This window comes from Parambassis ranga, chromosome 9 (assembly GCF_900634625.1).
Source record: "Parambassis ranga chromosome 9, fParRan2.1, whole genome shotgun sequence".
In the NCBI taxonomy this organism is placed as follows: domain Eukaryota; kingdom Metazoa; phylum Chordata; class Actinopteri; family Ambassidae; genus Parambassis; species Parambassis ranga.
The window spans coordinates 6,707,876-6,720,823 of NC_041030.1; the positions used below are offsets into that span (position 1 = coordinate 6,707,876).

The 12,948-nt window shown below is 40.0% G+C and overlaps 1 protein-coding gene across 2 annotated transcripts; it reads left to right on the forward strand.

The window, feature by feature from the left end:
- Nucleotides 1–241: 241 nt before the first annotated feature.
- rabl6b (RAB, member RAS oncogene family-like 6b) lies at nt 242–11,615 on the forward strand. Of its 2 annotated transcripts, XM_028414343.1 has the most exons (17): nt 242–376; nt 1,712–2,084; nt 2,164–2,298; nt 2,629–2,676; nt 2,856–2,885; nt 3,223–3,275; nt 3,435–3,523; nt 4,263–4,403; nt 4,909–5,014; nt 5,119–5,222; nt 5,592–5,968; nt 6,953–7,106; nt 7,313–7,516; nt 7,711–7,972; nt 8,060–8,246; nt 8,468–8,526; nt 8,689–11,615. In XM_028414343.1, the coding sequence occupies exons 2-17, from the start codon at nt 1,955–1,957 to the stop codon at nt 8,878–8,880; spliced, it is 2,271 nt and encodes a 756-aa protein (XP_028270144.1). In that variant the 5' UTR covers nt 242–376; nt 1,712–1,954; the 3' UTR covers nt 8,881–11,615. The 2 variants fall into 2 exon arrangements, with proteins under 2 accessions (XP_028270144.1, XP_028270145.1); XM_028414344.1 differs by lacking the exon at nt 2,856–2,885 and having other exon boundaries at nt 8,689–11,614.
- Nucleotides 11,616–12,948: the final 1,333 nt, after the last annotated feature.

Sequence of the window (12,948 nt, forward strand, 5' to 3'; positions counted from 1 at the left end):
CTTTATCAACAGTATGTTAATAATATGATTCTTACCAGGACAATATTAAAAAAATCCACTTTTTCACAATTGTTGTTTTTTTATTATTATTTTAAATGTACATTAGATGAATGTGACGTTTTAAGTAAATCCAACATAAAACGTGGATAAAAGAAGCTTGCATTTTAAAACATTTTTAATTTCTGTAAACAATACGTTTTATTTTGAAGGTTTTAAACGGATGTTGCACTTTCCTGTGTGACGCCTGACGCCTACTGAGCGTAGCTGTTTTCTTTGCAAAGGAATGTCGCTGCTATATCTCTGTCGGGATGGAGGTCTGACAGATGTTTTGAGGAAAACATGTCGGGACTGCAAGTTCTTATCTTACTGAATAAGCGTGAGTATTTGTGACTGATGCCAGCTGAAAGCACTCGTCCATTCTTGCCGCCGTGTAATGTCACTGAGCTCAGATGGGTGAACGCTAAGCTAATATCGGCTGAATAGCTAGCCAAAGCAGAGCCAACGGGTAACGTTACCTTTAAGCGCTGGTCATGTTAGCTAACAAACTGGGATGCCTAATCACCCGAGTTACCCTTGACATACCCTTCATAAAATGTGGTTTTAATATTTTTAGGAACCTGGCCTAATGTTGAGTAAAACTCTTTCTTAACCAAGCTAACAACAGTGTTGCTAGTGCTAGCTGGATAACGATGAAGGATAGCCACCCAAAAGCAGAATGAATTAAAGGTGTTATTAATACAGCATTATTCAGCTCAGCTTTGAATTTAAGCTAGCCTCTCTTAAGGACGGAGAGACACTCACATTATACTGGTAATGTCAAGTGGAGACAAACCCCGAAGCTGATCTTGATGGTGAATAATGTAATGCCTCCTAGGGCACTGTGACAGGGACGTGAGACATGCTCTGATGCACAGCTGTAATCCCTTCTCCTATGTACCGACAAGCTCAAAGATTGTACTCAATAAATCTATAAACCAGTTAATAACACATTGTCAGTGGGGACATCGAGCAAGAAGCGTCACCTGACCACATCACCATCAAATGATGCCCCTGCTTGTGGTTTCCATGTGTTCAATTTACATATGTATTACTAAACGACATGTGATCGCGTCGAAAAAAATCTGAAGTGGTTGTTGTTTTATGTTCTTATTGGACAGTGAGGATATACAAGTAAATGCTTAGTCAAATATTCAGCTTACAGGCAAGTCTAAACCTGCCAAGACTTACTGCATCATCCTTTAGTTTGCTGCATTCTAGGCCACAGAGGTAATCATCCAGGAGCTCTGCGAAAAGTATATTTGTTCTGCTAAATGGGACCAGTGCAGTGTCACTGTGTCCCCGCTGTGTTGAATATTACTTCAGATACAGCGCATAAAGCTAAACTTTATTTGTTTGTGTTCTGTCAAATGTTAGATGGCAACAAAATTGACCATTCTCAAAGCCACAGAGGTCAGCACATTATTGGAAATGGATGTTCTTTTTTATTATTTAGTCCAGTTCTTCCAGTGGGCTCTATGGGACAATATGTCAGTGAAAATATAAATTGCAGTCACTAGCAAGAGAGAAATCATCTTTTAATTCTGTTTGAATGCCAGCATAATTTACACATGTGGTGTTTCTCAGTTAAAGAAGGAATGATTTTGAAGTAAAGGTAGTATGAAAAAAGAAAAAATATATTAATTCCAAGCTATTCTCTGTTTATTTTTTCTAGATAATGATGCTCTAAACAACATGGTAGTTACATTTGCCTCTGCTTGGCAAGGAAGAACACCTCGTCAGATTTAAGAGAAGCATAATTAAAGTGAATATTAAGTTATTAGGTGTCATATTGGCTTTTAAGCATGGACCCTTAACTTCCTCAGCCATTGGGAGACATTGTTACACGTTTCCTTCAGTTGTTGTGTGAGGAGTTGGATCTTACTACCACTACACAAGTTTGTGAAGCCTCGTCAAGATGTTTTCAGCACTGAAGAAGCTGGTGGGCTCTGAGCCAGGGCAGCTCAGGGACAAGAACATCCCCGCTGGCCTGCAGTCCATGAACCAAAGTTTGCAGAGACGCTTTGCCAAAGGGGTTCAGTATAACAGTAAGTCATCAGTCAATGAGCCCACTTCATACCTGCATGTCTTTATTATGTCTGTTTCATGATAAATGTCCTTCCCAAGTGAAAATAGTCATCCGGGGGGACAGAAACACTGGAAAGAGTACTTTATGGCATCGACTGCAGGGGAAAAAGTTTGTGGAGGATTACATACCGACTCAGGAGATCCAAGCCACAAGCATTCATTGGAACTACAAAAGTGAGTCTTCTCTCAGTGCATCTCATTTTTATTTTCTCATCACTGTGCTTTTATTTTGGTGAATATTTGACATGTGCTGTTTGTGCCTCATGATTTATTCCAGTGGCTCCATATCAAGGTAAAAGAGACACATATAGATGTAGCTAAAGAGTGTAGAGTAGGTGTCCCATATTTGTATTAGTACTTTTTCAACTTGGTAATTTGCTTCCCACCTCTCCCTCTTAGTTGCTAAAACCAGAATAGAATCACTTAACAGCCTGTACATTTCAGTTCTCCTCCTCTGCGCCGCAGGAGCATGAATAATGAATCCGCTCTTTGTGTTTGTCTCAGCTACTGATGATGTGGTGAAGGTAGAGGTGTGGGACGTCGTAGACAAAGGTGAGTCTTGACAAACATGTGCGTCTAAGACTTTTTTCTTTAACCAGTGAGAATTTCCATTCTTGTTCTCTTGCTGCAGTATTTCTAGACATCAGCAGATGCTTGGTCAGTTGCTTGTTTATTATCTTGTCCTCAGCGTTGATATTGTCTTTTTTGCACCTCTCTTGCACTCATCTCAGGCCAAAAATATCCTCTCCCTGAAGGTGTAGGTGAGCGCTACTATAGTGTGTAGAGATTAAACCTGGCTTGCGTGCTGTGGGTTTGCCCCGCCTCCTTCCACTCTTATCTGAATGCAAATAGTCTTAAGGTCTGGCTGTTCTCGGGTTTGCTACGGTTTGGCTGTTTTTTGTTTGTTTTTCCTGCTACGTATAGCTAGAGCCTGAGCATCTGCACCCTGTGAGCGTGCAGCGAGTATTTAACGGGCAGTATGCTGCAAGATGCTTTTCTATAAGAAAAGCAGCCGTGCTGCTCTGCTTGCTTTAACATAGAGCAACAAACTAAGCTGTCTTCTTAGCTTTAATTTGTATTTTTTTGTTGTTGTTGCAGGCAAAGGCAAAAGGCGTGGGGACAATTTGAAACTTGAGAATGAGCCCCAAGAGGTGATTATCACATGGTTGTCATGTGTGTGGGGAAAAAATGCTCATATCTAGTGTGTGGGTCAAAGATTTCATTTGTTAATGATGTCTTATTAGGTGAAATGAAAAATCAACACTCTGTATTTAAGTTTCTTACTTTTGTACATTTTCTGTGTGCCTTAGTCAGATGAAGTGGCCCTGGATGCAGAGTTCTTGGATGTGTACAAGAACTGCAATGGAGTCATCATGATGTTTGACATTACAAAGCAGTGGTAAGAGTCCTCTGTGTGTTGTTACCACTGTCTTATCAGTGAACTCTAATACTACAATATGCATGGGCAGATTAGGTTTCAGTCTGCATGTGCTGGTGTAGCTGAGAGGTTTGTTGGATTTGATTCAGCTTCAAAAGCCGAACCCTTAAAATACATCTCAGTTATGCTATTTTGGGCATCCTGAAGGAATAGTTCTTTGTTTTATTTGATTGATTTTTAATATAATATAATATAATAATGTCACTTTGTTTGTCTGAAAGTGAAATTATTGTTATCAGTTTTATGATGTATTCATGTCCTGTTTTCTGGGCACACTGCTGACATTTTTCCACACATACATAGCACAGGCTGCTTCATACTTATGTAATGAGTGTGTATCTTATTCCTTTCAGCAGTGGAGTTAGGGTTAGGGTTAACCCACCCATAAACTCCCTCCTCCATAGACTGCATTTACAGATGGACAAAATCTCTGTGACATCACTCATAGTTTCCAGAAGAGATAATACGCCCACCCGTTACTCAAAACGGTCACACTGAATTCTATATAAATTCACGGCTTTACATAATTTGAATGGGTGGGTTATATAGACACAGGCCTTGAGTAAAAAGACAGCTACAAATATTTTTACAGGTATTTTGTATTCCTGGTATTAGATGACAAATTTTAAGGGTGTCCATCTCTGATGTCTAATTTTTTTGACCCAAAGATCAATGTTTTATTATGAATGTGTCATTGCAGGACTTTTAACTACATCTTAAGAGAACTGCCCAAAGTACCCACCCATGTGCCTGTGTGCGTGTTGGGAAACCACAGGGACATGGGCGAGCATCGTGTCATCCTCCCTGACGATATCAGAGACCTGATAGCTGGACTGAACAGGTAGATAGCAGCTAAATATTCAACAAGTAGGCAATGGAAAGAAAAAAAGTCTCGCAGTGATGGTTATCATGGTATATGTGTCATTTTTTAGCCACATTTTTAACCACAGCCATTTTCCTGTAGGCTGCATCAGCAAATGACACAACTGTGTTGCACCAAGCAGTGAACTGTGGGTGGCAGATATAAACATGAATAAGGATGTAGTTTTGGAGGAACAAGACCAAGAGGAACAAAATGAGTCAGACTGAAAAACTTAATATGAGAGTGGACAAGAGAAAGTTTATTCAGCACAAATGGAATGTCACAGTTTTCAGTGTGTTATGTTGTCTTTTGATTCTTTGTGTCATTTGAACATTTGTAATTGAATTTTTTAATGTAAAATAATTTCTTATGTGTACATTTGAGCTGTGTGTAATTAAAATGATCAATAGGACATTTATGCAGCAGACAAATTAATAATTATGTTAGGCATTATGAGCTCACTTATAAACCTTGTGGTTTACAGACCGATGGGCTCATCATACATCCACTATGCCGAGTCTTCTATGAAGAATGGGTTTGGCTTGAAGTACCTGCACAGGTTTTTCAACATCCCTTTCCTTCAGCTACAGGTTAGTAGTAACATTGTAGCTGTTTTTTTATTTCTTTGAATGTAAGTGACTGTATAGCCTCAGCCCTGTGCCCAGTGTTTCATGTCTGGCGTGTATATGTGCAGAGAGAAACCCTCCTGAGGCAGCTGGAGACCAACCAGCTGGACATGGATGCCACCTTGGAGGAGCTCTGTGTCCAGCAGGAGACTGAAGATCAGAACTATGAGATGTATGGGTTTGATTTTATTTACTGGCTCTGCCTGCAGAACTACTAGAGGTACCCCAGTGCACCAGTATTTTTATGTACTCAGTATGAAGTGATATGTGCTCTTCATACTGATGAGGCTGGGAACACAGACTGCAGACAGCTTCCATCACCCAGTTGTTACATTTTACACAGATTTATGAATGTTTGGGTACATTTTCTTCAGCTACATTTTTTTATATTTCTCAGAAATGTGTTAGTTACATAACACTGCTTAGTCATAAGCAGATCATAATTCAGACATGCATGGATAGTTACTGTCTACATTATTATTAGGATGTATAATGCAGATTGTCTTACATTTTATTAACAGTCTTGTTGTGATTTTTGCAGTTTCCTTGAGAACCTGGAGACCCGAAGTAAAGGCTACGGCTCTCCTGGTCCTGCCAATGGTCAGAGTCCCTCCTCGGGCTCTCAGTCCCCCATCGTCCCTCCCAGCGGGACCTCCACCGGCAGCTCCAGCCCTAGCACCCCACAGCCCCCTGTTCCCTCCCAGGCACTGCCACAGTCACCGTCTGTGTCCACCTCCTCCCATCCACCTCCCACGACGGCGGTTGGTGTGGCAGTTTCACCTACTGCTGAGATACAGCCACCAGCCCAGTCACCTGAACACCTTCAGTCATCTGCTGCATCTGCCCCCCAGAAACGCAGCTTCATGTCTCGCTGGTTTGGCTCATCTCCTGCCACTGAGCCTCTTGCCTCTGCACCAGGTGAGCCTCTTCTGCAAAGGTTTCCATACCATCAACATTCCTGTTCAAGCTTTTGCCTGTGTAAGTAACACCATTGGAGTCTGAGACTCTGAGACTGCAGATCGTAAAGTCACTTGCTTTGGGAACAAAGAAACTGCTACCTCTGTAGAGGGTGTGACCCGAACATGCAAGCGGCGTTATCTCAAACTTATAAACAGTGACTGTATGCACAACCGCAGATCTATGCAGGCATGTTTTATGATATTTAAACACTTATTAAGGATTGCCTTTTGCCGTTTGTAAAAAAAGTTGCCTTGCTTTTTTTTATTCAAATCATTATATATTTCCCAATACCGTCTTTTACCTAATCATCTTGTACCCAGATTATTATCACTTATCTTCCATAACCTGCTGTTTCCTTTGCTCAAAGGAAGCTTTTTGTCATATGCTTGCAACTTTGAACACTTACAACTGAACTTTCAGGCTTATAGAAAAGTAAGTGATATAGCCTGTGCAACAACAAATGTCAATGTGAATACATTTTGAATGTATTTGTAATTTGTAAAGAACATCAATGACACACATGGCTCACAGAAACAGACATAAAGAGTTGTTATTTATATGGTAGATGCTGACAGTTGTATGTGTTACATGTTAGAGGAGCTCAACATTATATTTACATGTAAGCATACAGGTATGTCGGTGAGAGCAGGGCAATAATTCTGAATTCTCATGTTGGATGGATTATTTCACTTAGAAGTCTACTGTATAGTATGCAGTCACAAGATTTAAGAGCCGTTGAAAAATGCAGAGCTTTTTGAAGGATCAAAGGACTGCCTAGTGTTGGAATGTCATGTGATTTCATTGTTGCATTGGAGTTTTTGTGTTAGTAACCAGGCAAACACATGGCAGTGCAGTGTTTGGACGCTTTTAATATGAATGCTTAGATTTGAATTGAGTTATTTGATTATTACTCATCAAGTTGTTTCTCTATGTTTTCCTCAGAAGACCCACCGGCAGCTGCCTGTCCTGCTAAGGTGCAGAGTGTGGATGATTTTGTTCCAGATGAGAGACTGGATAAGAGTTTTCTGGAGGACAGTCTGTCCTCAAGAAGCAAGGTGCCCCAACCTGCATCAGCTCCAGCTGTGGACAGTGACAGGTGAGTTGGTACCTGTTGATGTTCTATTTTGTTTGCCTCAAAAATTACAGTTTTGGTTGTTGTTTGAATATTTTCTGTGTAGTAAGGACTGTAACTATTTTATCTGACCTCATACACAAGTTACTTGTGTCATATTTCTGTGCATTTAAAAACATTAGGTGTAGGGAAAGGGAGGAAAAAAAAACATTTTTTCTTTTCTTCCTCAGTGATGGAGAAGTCAGAGGAAACCCCATGGTGTCCGGTTTCCAGGATGAACTTGATCCTGACGACACTGTACCCAGCCTTCCCCAACCCAAGACCCTGCCCTCACGTAAAGATATCACTCTGACCAGTGATGAGGAGGATGGAGAAACAGTAGCCCCCAAAATCACACAGGACCAAGACCTGGACAGTGAACCTGAGCTGAAAGCGTAAGCTTGTCCTTAATTCTCTGAACCCCAAGCAGTTTCTGTTTTTATGAGTGTACTCATGGCTTCATGGTTCTGCTAAGGGGTTAAAGCGTAGTAATATGGCATTTCCTGACTGAGATATGGTTGTATTTTCTGGCAGAAGCATAGGGTTTGGGTTTTAACGAGAGTTAAATGTTCACACTACACGTTTTCAGGCCTGCTGTCAACATCACAAAACCAAAGGTGACATCTAAAGCTCCAGAGCCAAGAGGCCAGACTGCAGCCCCCATCTCTCTTACCTTAACTCCAGCAGCAGAGCAGCCAGCCCGACAGCAAGGCAAGAAGAAGGGAATTACACCCAAAGCCGAGGACTCTGACACAGACCCCGAGGCCCCTGTAGCCCAGCAGATGCTCTCTTTTGTCATGGATGACCCAGACTTTGAGTCTGAAGCATCAGACACCCCAAAAATAGCAAAGGTAAAACAGTAGATTGTCTCTGACACATCAGAATCCCTTTTCTGTGTTTTCATTAGAGGCCATTGACTTTCATTCTTCGTTCAACAGGATATGTTTCCAGTCAGGGACGAGCTTCTGTCCGACCTCTCTGACGATGACATGCAGTTAGCCAAGGTGCCAGGGCCCCTGAAACCCACTGTGATTTCATTCAAACCCAAGGATGACACAGACCTGTTTGGCCTTGGAATCCAAGACGAGCCTCCTGTAATCAAGGACAGCAGCGAGGATCAGGAAGGCAAGTCATACAATAAACGTTGATGTGGCTCTGTAATTGAGGCCATATTTGATTATAATTTACACACAAGTATGGCCAAAAAACTGTTACTACATCTTATTTTGGAGTGACGTAGTTGCATCCTTTTTCATTTTAAAATATTTCAAATAAGTCTAACTTACTAGCCATTTACTACTATGGTGTGCATTTTTATAAGACTGCTGTATGCATCTGCTCATTAGACAAGGAAAGCAAACACTCCTCCAAAGAAAAGAAGAAAAAGAAGAAGAAAACCAAAGAGGTAAGGCTGGTTTTGTTCATCATACATTACACATTGTATAGTATTTTACAGTATATTTACAGTTTATTTTACAGTATTATTATAGTATATTATATATATATATATATATATATACAGTATATTGTATAGTAACGATAGTAAACTGTTTCCTGTGTCATTCAGGAGGATGAAAAGAGCAAGAAGAAACACAAACACAAGAAAAAGGAAAAAGATGAAGCTGCTGCTGGAGATGAGAAGGAGAAAAAGAAAAAGAAAACCCGAACCAAGAAAACGGAGGTGGACGAGCTGGAGGACTTTCTGGGTGGAGGAGGAGGATCAATCAAAAGAGATGACGGCGATTATGAAGAACTATAAGAGCTCCTGTTTTTTGTTTTTGTTTGTTTTGCTTTTTTGTGGGGGAAAAGGAGCCACAGAACAGCATTGAGGCGCATGGTCCTTGACCTGTATGTGCATACAGCAGCATCTCCAAGCCATACACTTGACGCAAGGCTACCAGTGGCACCCAGGTAAACTAACCAAGGACTCCAGTACATGTGTGTCCCTTTTAAATAGTTTCCTCATCTGAACTACTGCTGTTACTTCCATTCCAACCAATAAGAAAAGGCAGGAAGGTCCTCATGTACTGTAGTGACATATTATAGGATGAGTGGTTTTCCACAGATTGACTCTTTGTATTTTAAGATGATAGAATATGTCACCCCAACATGTCCTTTGATTTGAGACACTCTGCAGTGATCGTCTCCAGGTCAGCTGCTGTAAATAGGGTTACCATTTAGTTCTGAGTGTTTGTGTGGTTGGTGTAATAATGAGAGCATGCTCAAAGTGATGACTGACTCCTTTAAGACTCCATGTTATTTCTTTGCTTCTTTCCTACTTGTTGGCTTAAATGGTTAATGGCAGGTTTAGTCTTGTGTCTAATTATGAACATTGGAAAGATTTTTACCTTTTTCACTACTGAAACAAACGTCTGATAGCCTAACATTCACAGCTAATGCCACGTCAGAAAAAATAACTTGGCAGGTAATTGGATGAAGCATCTGCCTGTCCTCCTCTATCTACGTCTTGTTGTCATGACTATAGACCATCATCACACAAGTAGTTTGTCACAGGATGCTGCTAAACGGATTGTTGCATGACATCTGGAATGTGATGAGTCTAAGTTGAAACTGTGTCTGATGCCATGCTTGGACTACATGATGGCAGCCCCATCGTAGTACACCTTTCATCCACAACCATTGATGGTTTTATCCTGTGTTGTGTTTCATAGGGGACAACAAGCCGTCCCACATCACGTCTCAACAAATAACTAACCTTCTCTTTTCTCACGTGACAACACTTTATTTGGAATTGTTTGTTTTCCTGAATCCGTCTGCATTGAAATGCACTCGGCTATCTGATGTGATCTGGATTTCAGAGTACTTTGGTTTCACTGACCTGTGTAGAAACCTATAAGGGACTGTGGATATGCTACCTGCAACACTCCTATAGAATCCCAAATACATGTGCATGTATTCTGCGTAAACACCAATTTCCAGAAGTGATCAAAAGGAATGGACTCATAATCTGGATTCAAATGTAGTCAGTAAAAAAATGAAAGTTGATGAACATAATTTACTGTGGACCAGCAAGTAGTCCGTCATGTCTCCTAGTTTGATCAAAGCACAGGCTTATTACATTTAAAGATGTGAAAATGACCACAGACACCAGCAGTCACTGGATTCTGTGTGCGTGTCCTTCCTTACATAGATGGATTCTACAGCACCTGAGGAACTTGCGGCATCCTTGATGCTTCTCAGGCATGACAGCTACTTGTTCCATTTTTGTATTTTACATTGCAAACTGCCTCATGTCGTCGTTTAACCCTGTGTCACACAAAACATGCTCTGTGACATCATCCAATACGGGCACATCAGAGAAGCAGGAGTGATTTTTTTTTTTAATCATGTCTCTCTATAAAGATAAACCTAGCGTAGCAGCCCTGGAGTAACAACAGCTACTTCTTGGAGCTGTTTTGTCAGTGAGCAGGCAGTTGTTTGTCATCCACAAATCAAAATGGCGGCTACATATTATTCTTCTGCACTGTTAATCCTTCTGCTACCGTAGAAACTCTCCTTATGTTTTTTGCTGTTGCCTTAATGGAGGTCACTACAAGGGAATGATGTGCAGTTGTCCCCATGAACCATTTTAAGTGTTCTTACTGTAAAGTGTTAGGTAGCTCGGTTGGGTTTAGAATGTTGTCCTAGCTTTTTATTGGTGGATCCATATCATCCTAAAGCCTGTGTTGCTGTGAGTCAATGCATTTATCTATCATTTGCTTCGGTTTGATTATCATTGAACAGCAATGATGTTAATATTTCTCTGTAAGTACAGCTCATCTTTTTATCCTCTGTTATTTATTGCTGTTTTTGCTTTGTACGTGTTTTTTTTGTGCTCCCACTTTCCTCACTAGTCAAACGCATCACACAGGTTTTTGAGGAAATGAACGTGGTCATATGAACTCCCCGAATGCCTCTAACAGGCAACTCATGATAGACTGTGATGGCGTGCAACACTGTTTCAAAGCAGAGAAACGTCTTTGCAAGCATTGTGTGTATTTTTAGACAACGAACAGATTTCATACAGTTTTCCATTGACCACACACAGACGGTTACACTCTGTTGGTTTACAAAGAAATAAAGTAAACTGAAACTATGCAGCATTGATCCTGAATACTGTATGCTCTTCTTCTTTTGTCTCTTTCTTTCTTCTTTTGTCTTTTGTCATGTGATTGAGGATAAATGCTGACAGCACAGTTTCAAGCAAAGCATGAGACTTAAATGTACAGCAAGAAAAGAATGTATAAAAATATATTAATAAAAATATATATATGATTGAAGAGCTTTGTTTCAAAATGGCATGAGCACCATGTGGATATAACGTCAAAGAATTTGTATAAATTAGATAAAGAGCAGGAACTTCCTGTGGAAAAAGTAATAATTTCTGAGGATGGTGTGCTCTAGGTATATTTTCCAAATAGCCATTTTGGGATGAAACTCTTCATTTATTTTTCACCCCATGACATGTTCCATCTTTACACTGTGTGTGAGTTTGCCTATGTTTGGTTTCTCCAATAAATGCAAACTTATTTCTTCATAAAAAAACGTTCCTTGTGTGTTTTTTGGTGGGTGCCTCACTCATCATTACTCATCCCTCCGACTCACAGAAAAACATACATTTTTATATCGCAGAGCAGTCACAGGTTACTTGTATCCACAGCATCGTAGGGATCCTCTGTTTCCTGGAGAAAGAAAAGAAAAATGTGTCATGGCTGTAACTCTCATCAACCCTATAATACTGGAATTGAGTGTTTTTACCCTGCGACGTTTTTTTGTTGATGCTGTAAAAGAAAGATTTAAGAGTTTAGTAAATGGATTATTGTTGACATACGAAGGAGTATTACTATATAATTATTTACTATATATTATTTGTCAATGTGATTAAAACCTAATCTGAACAAAAAAAAGCTTTGTCTTCCAATCCTAGACTAATAAAACCAGCTATGCTAACAGACTACTTCTTAAAGTTGAGTAAACTTTTCAGCTTTGTGAGAAACAGAGACAACCTGTTTCTAATTTAGGCTGCATGCAGATCTTTCTTTGCACATCTGCTGAAGTTGCAGTGAACATCATAAAGAGTACACTGCAATTTGTTTTGACAGATAAAAATAAAACGCTGATTAAAGATCGTTGTACTCTCATCTGGTTCGTGTCCTTTATTAACTCTAGTCTCTTTGCTGGGTTGTTCAGATGCTGGCTGAAACAAGTGAAGCATAAGATTGTAACCTCTAAGACTGTGGGGCCTCCCTTTAGATGAAGCTTGGGGGAAAAGGTGGGATCATGACATCATGATTAGCTCAATATTATGGTTTGGCATAACTTCAGACTACAGTAAATACATAGGTAGAGGAAAATAACAAAAACTAAAAAATAACTATGTATAAACCGTCAAATCATACTTATGAGTCTTGTGCATGTTGCATTTAACTGATAGTTGACAGAGGTGAAACTCTCTTACCTATGGACCACATGCTGGTGAATATGGTCACCATGGGCAGAACACACATGAGACTCCAGCGCATGTAACTCCAGATATATGCAGCAAAAGCTGAACAAAAGAAAATGAAAGGACTGACATTCATTGTGACGCCTTCTGTCAACTATGATCATCACACTGTTCTGTAATAAGCTCTGGATGCTGTATAGACACACATTTTACATACATAACAGAAATACATCATCTACCTTAGTAACTGCATTGATCTATATTCTGTATATGTTTGTCTACAAACTATGTGACATCATCCAGCATTACATATAGCCCACTCATTTTATCCATTTTTAATTTAAAAACATTAGTGCATGTTAAAAGATTAGCTCATCTGTC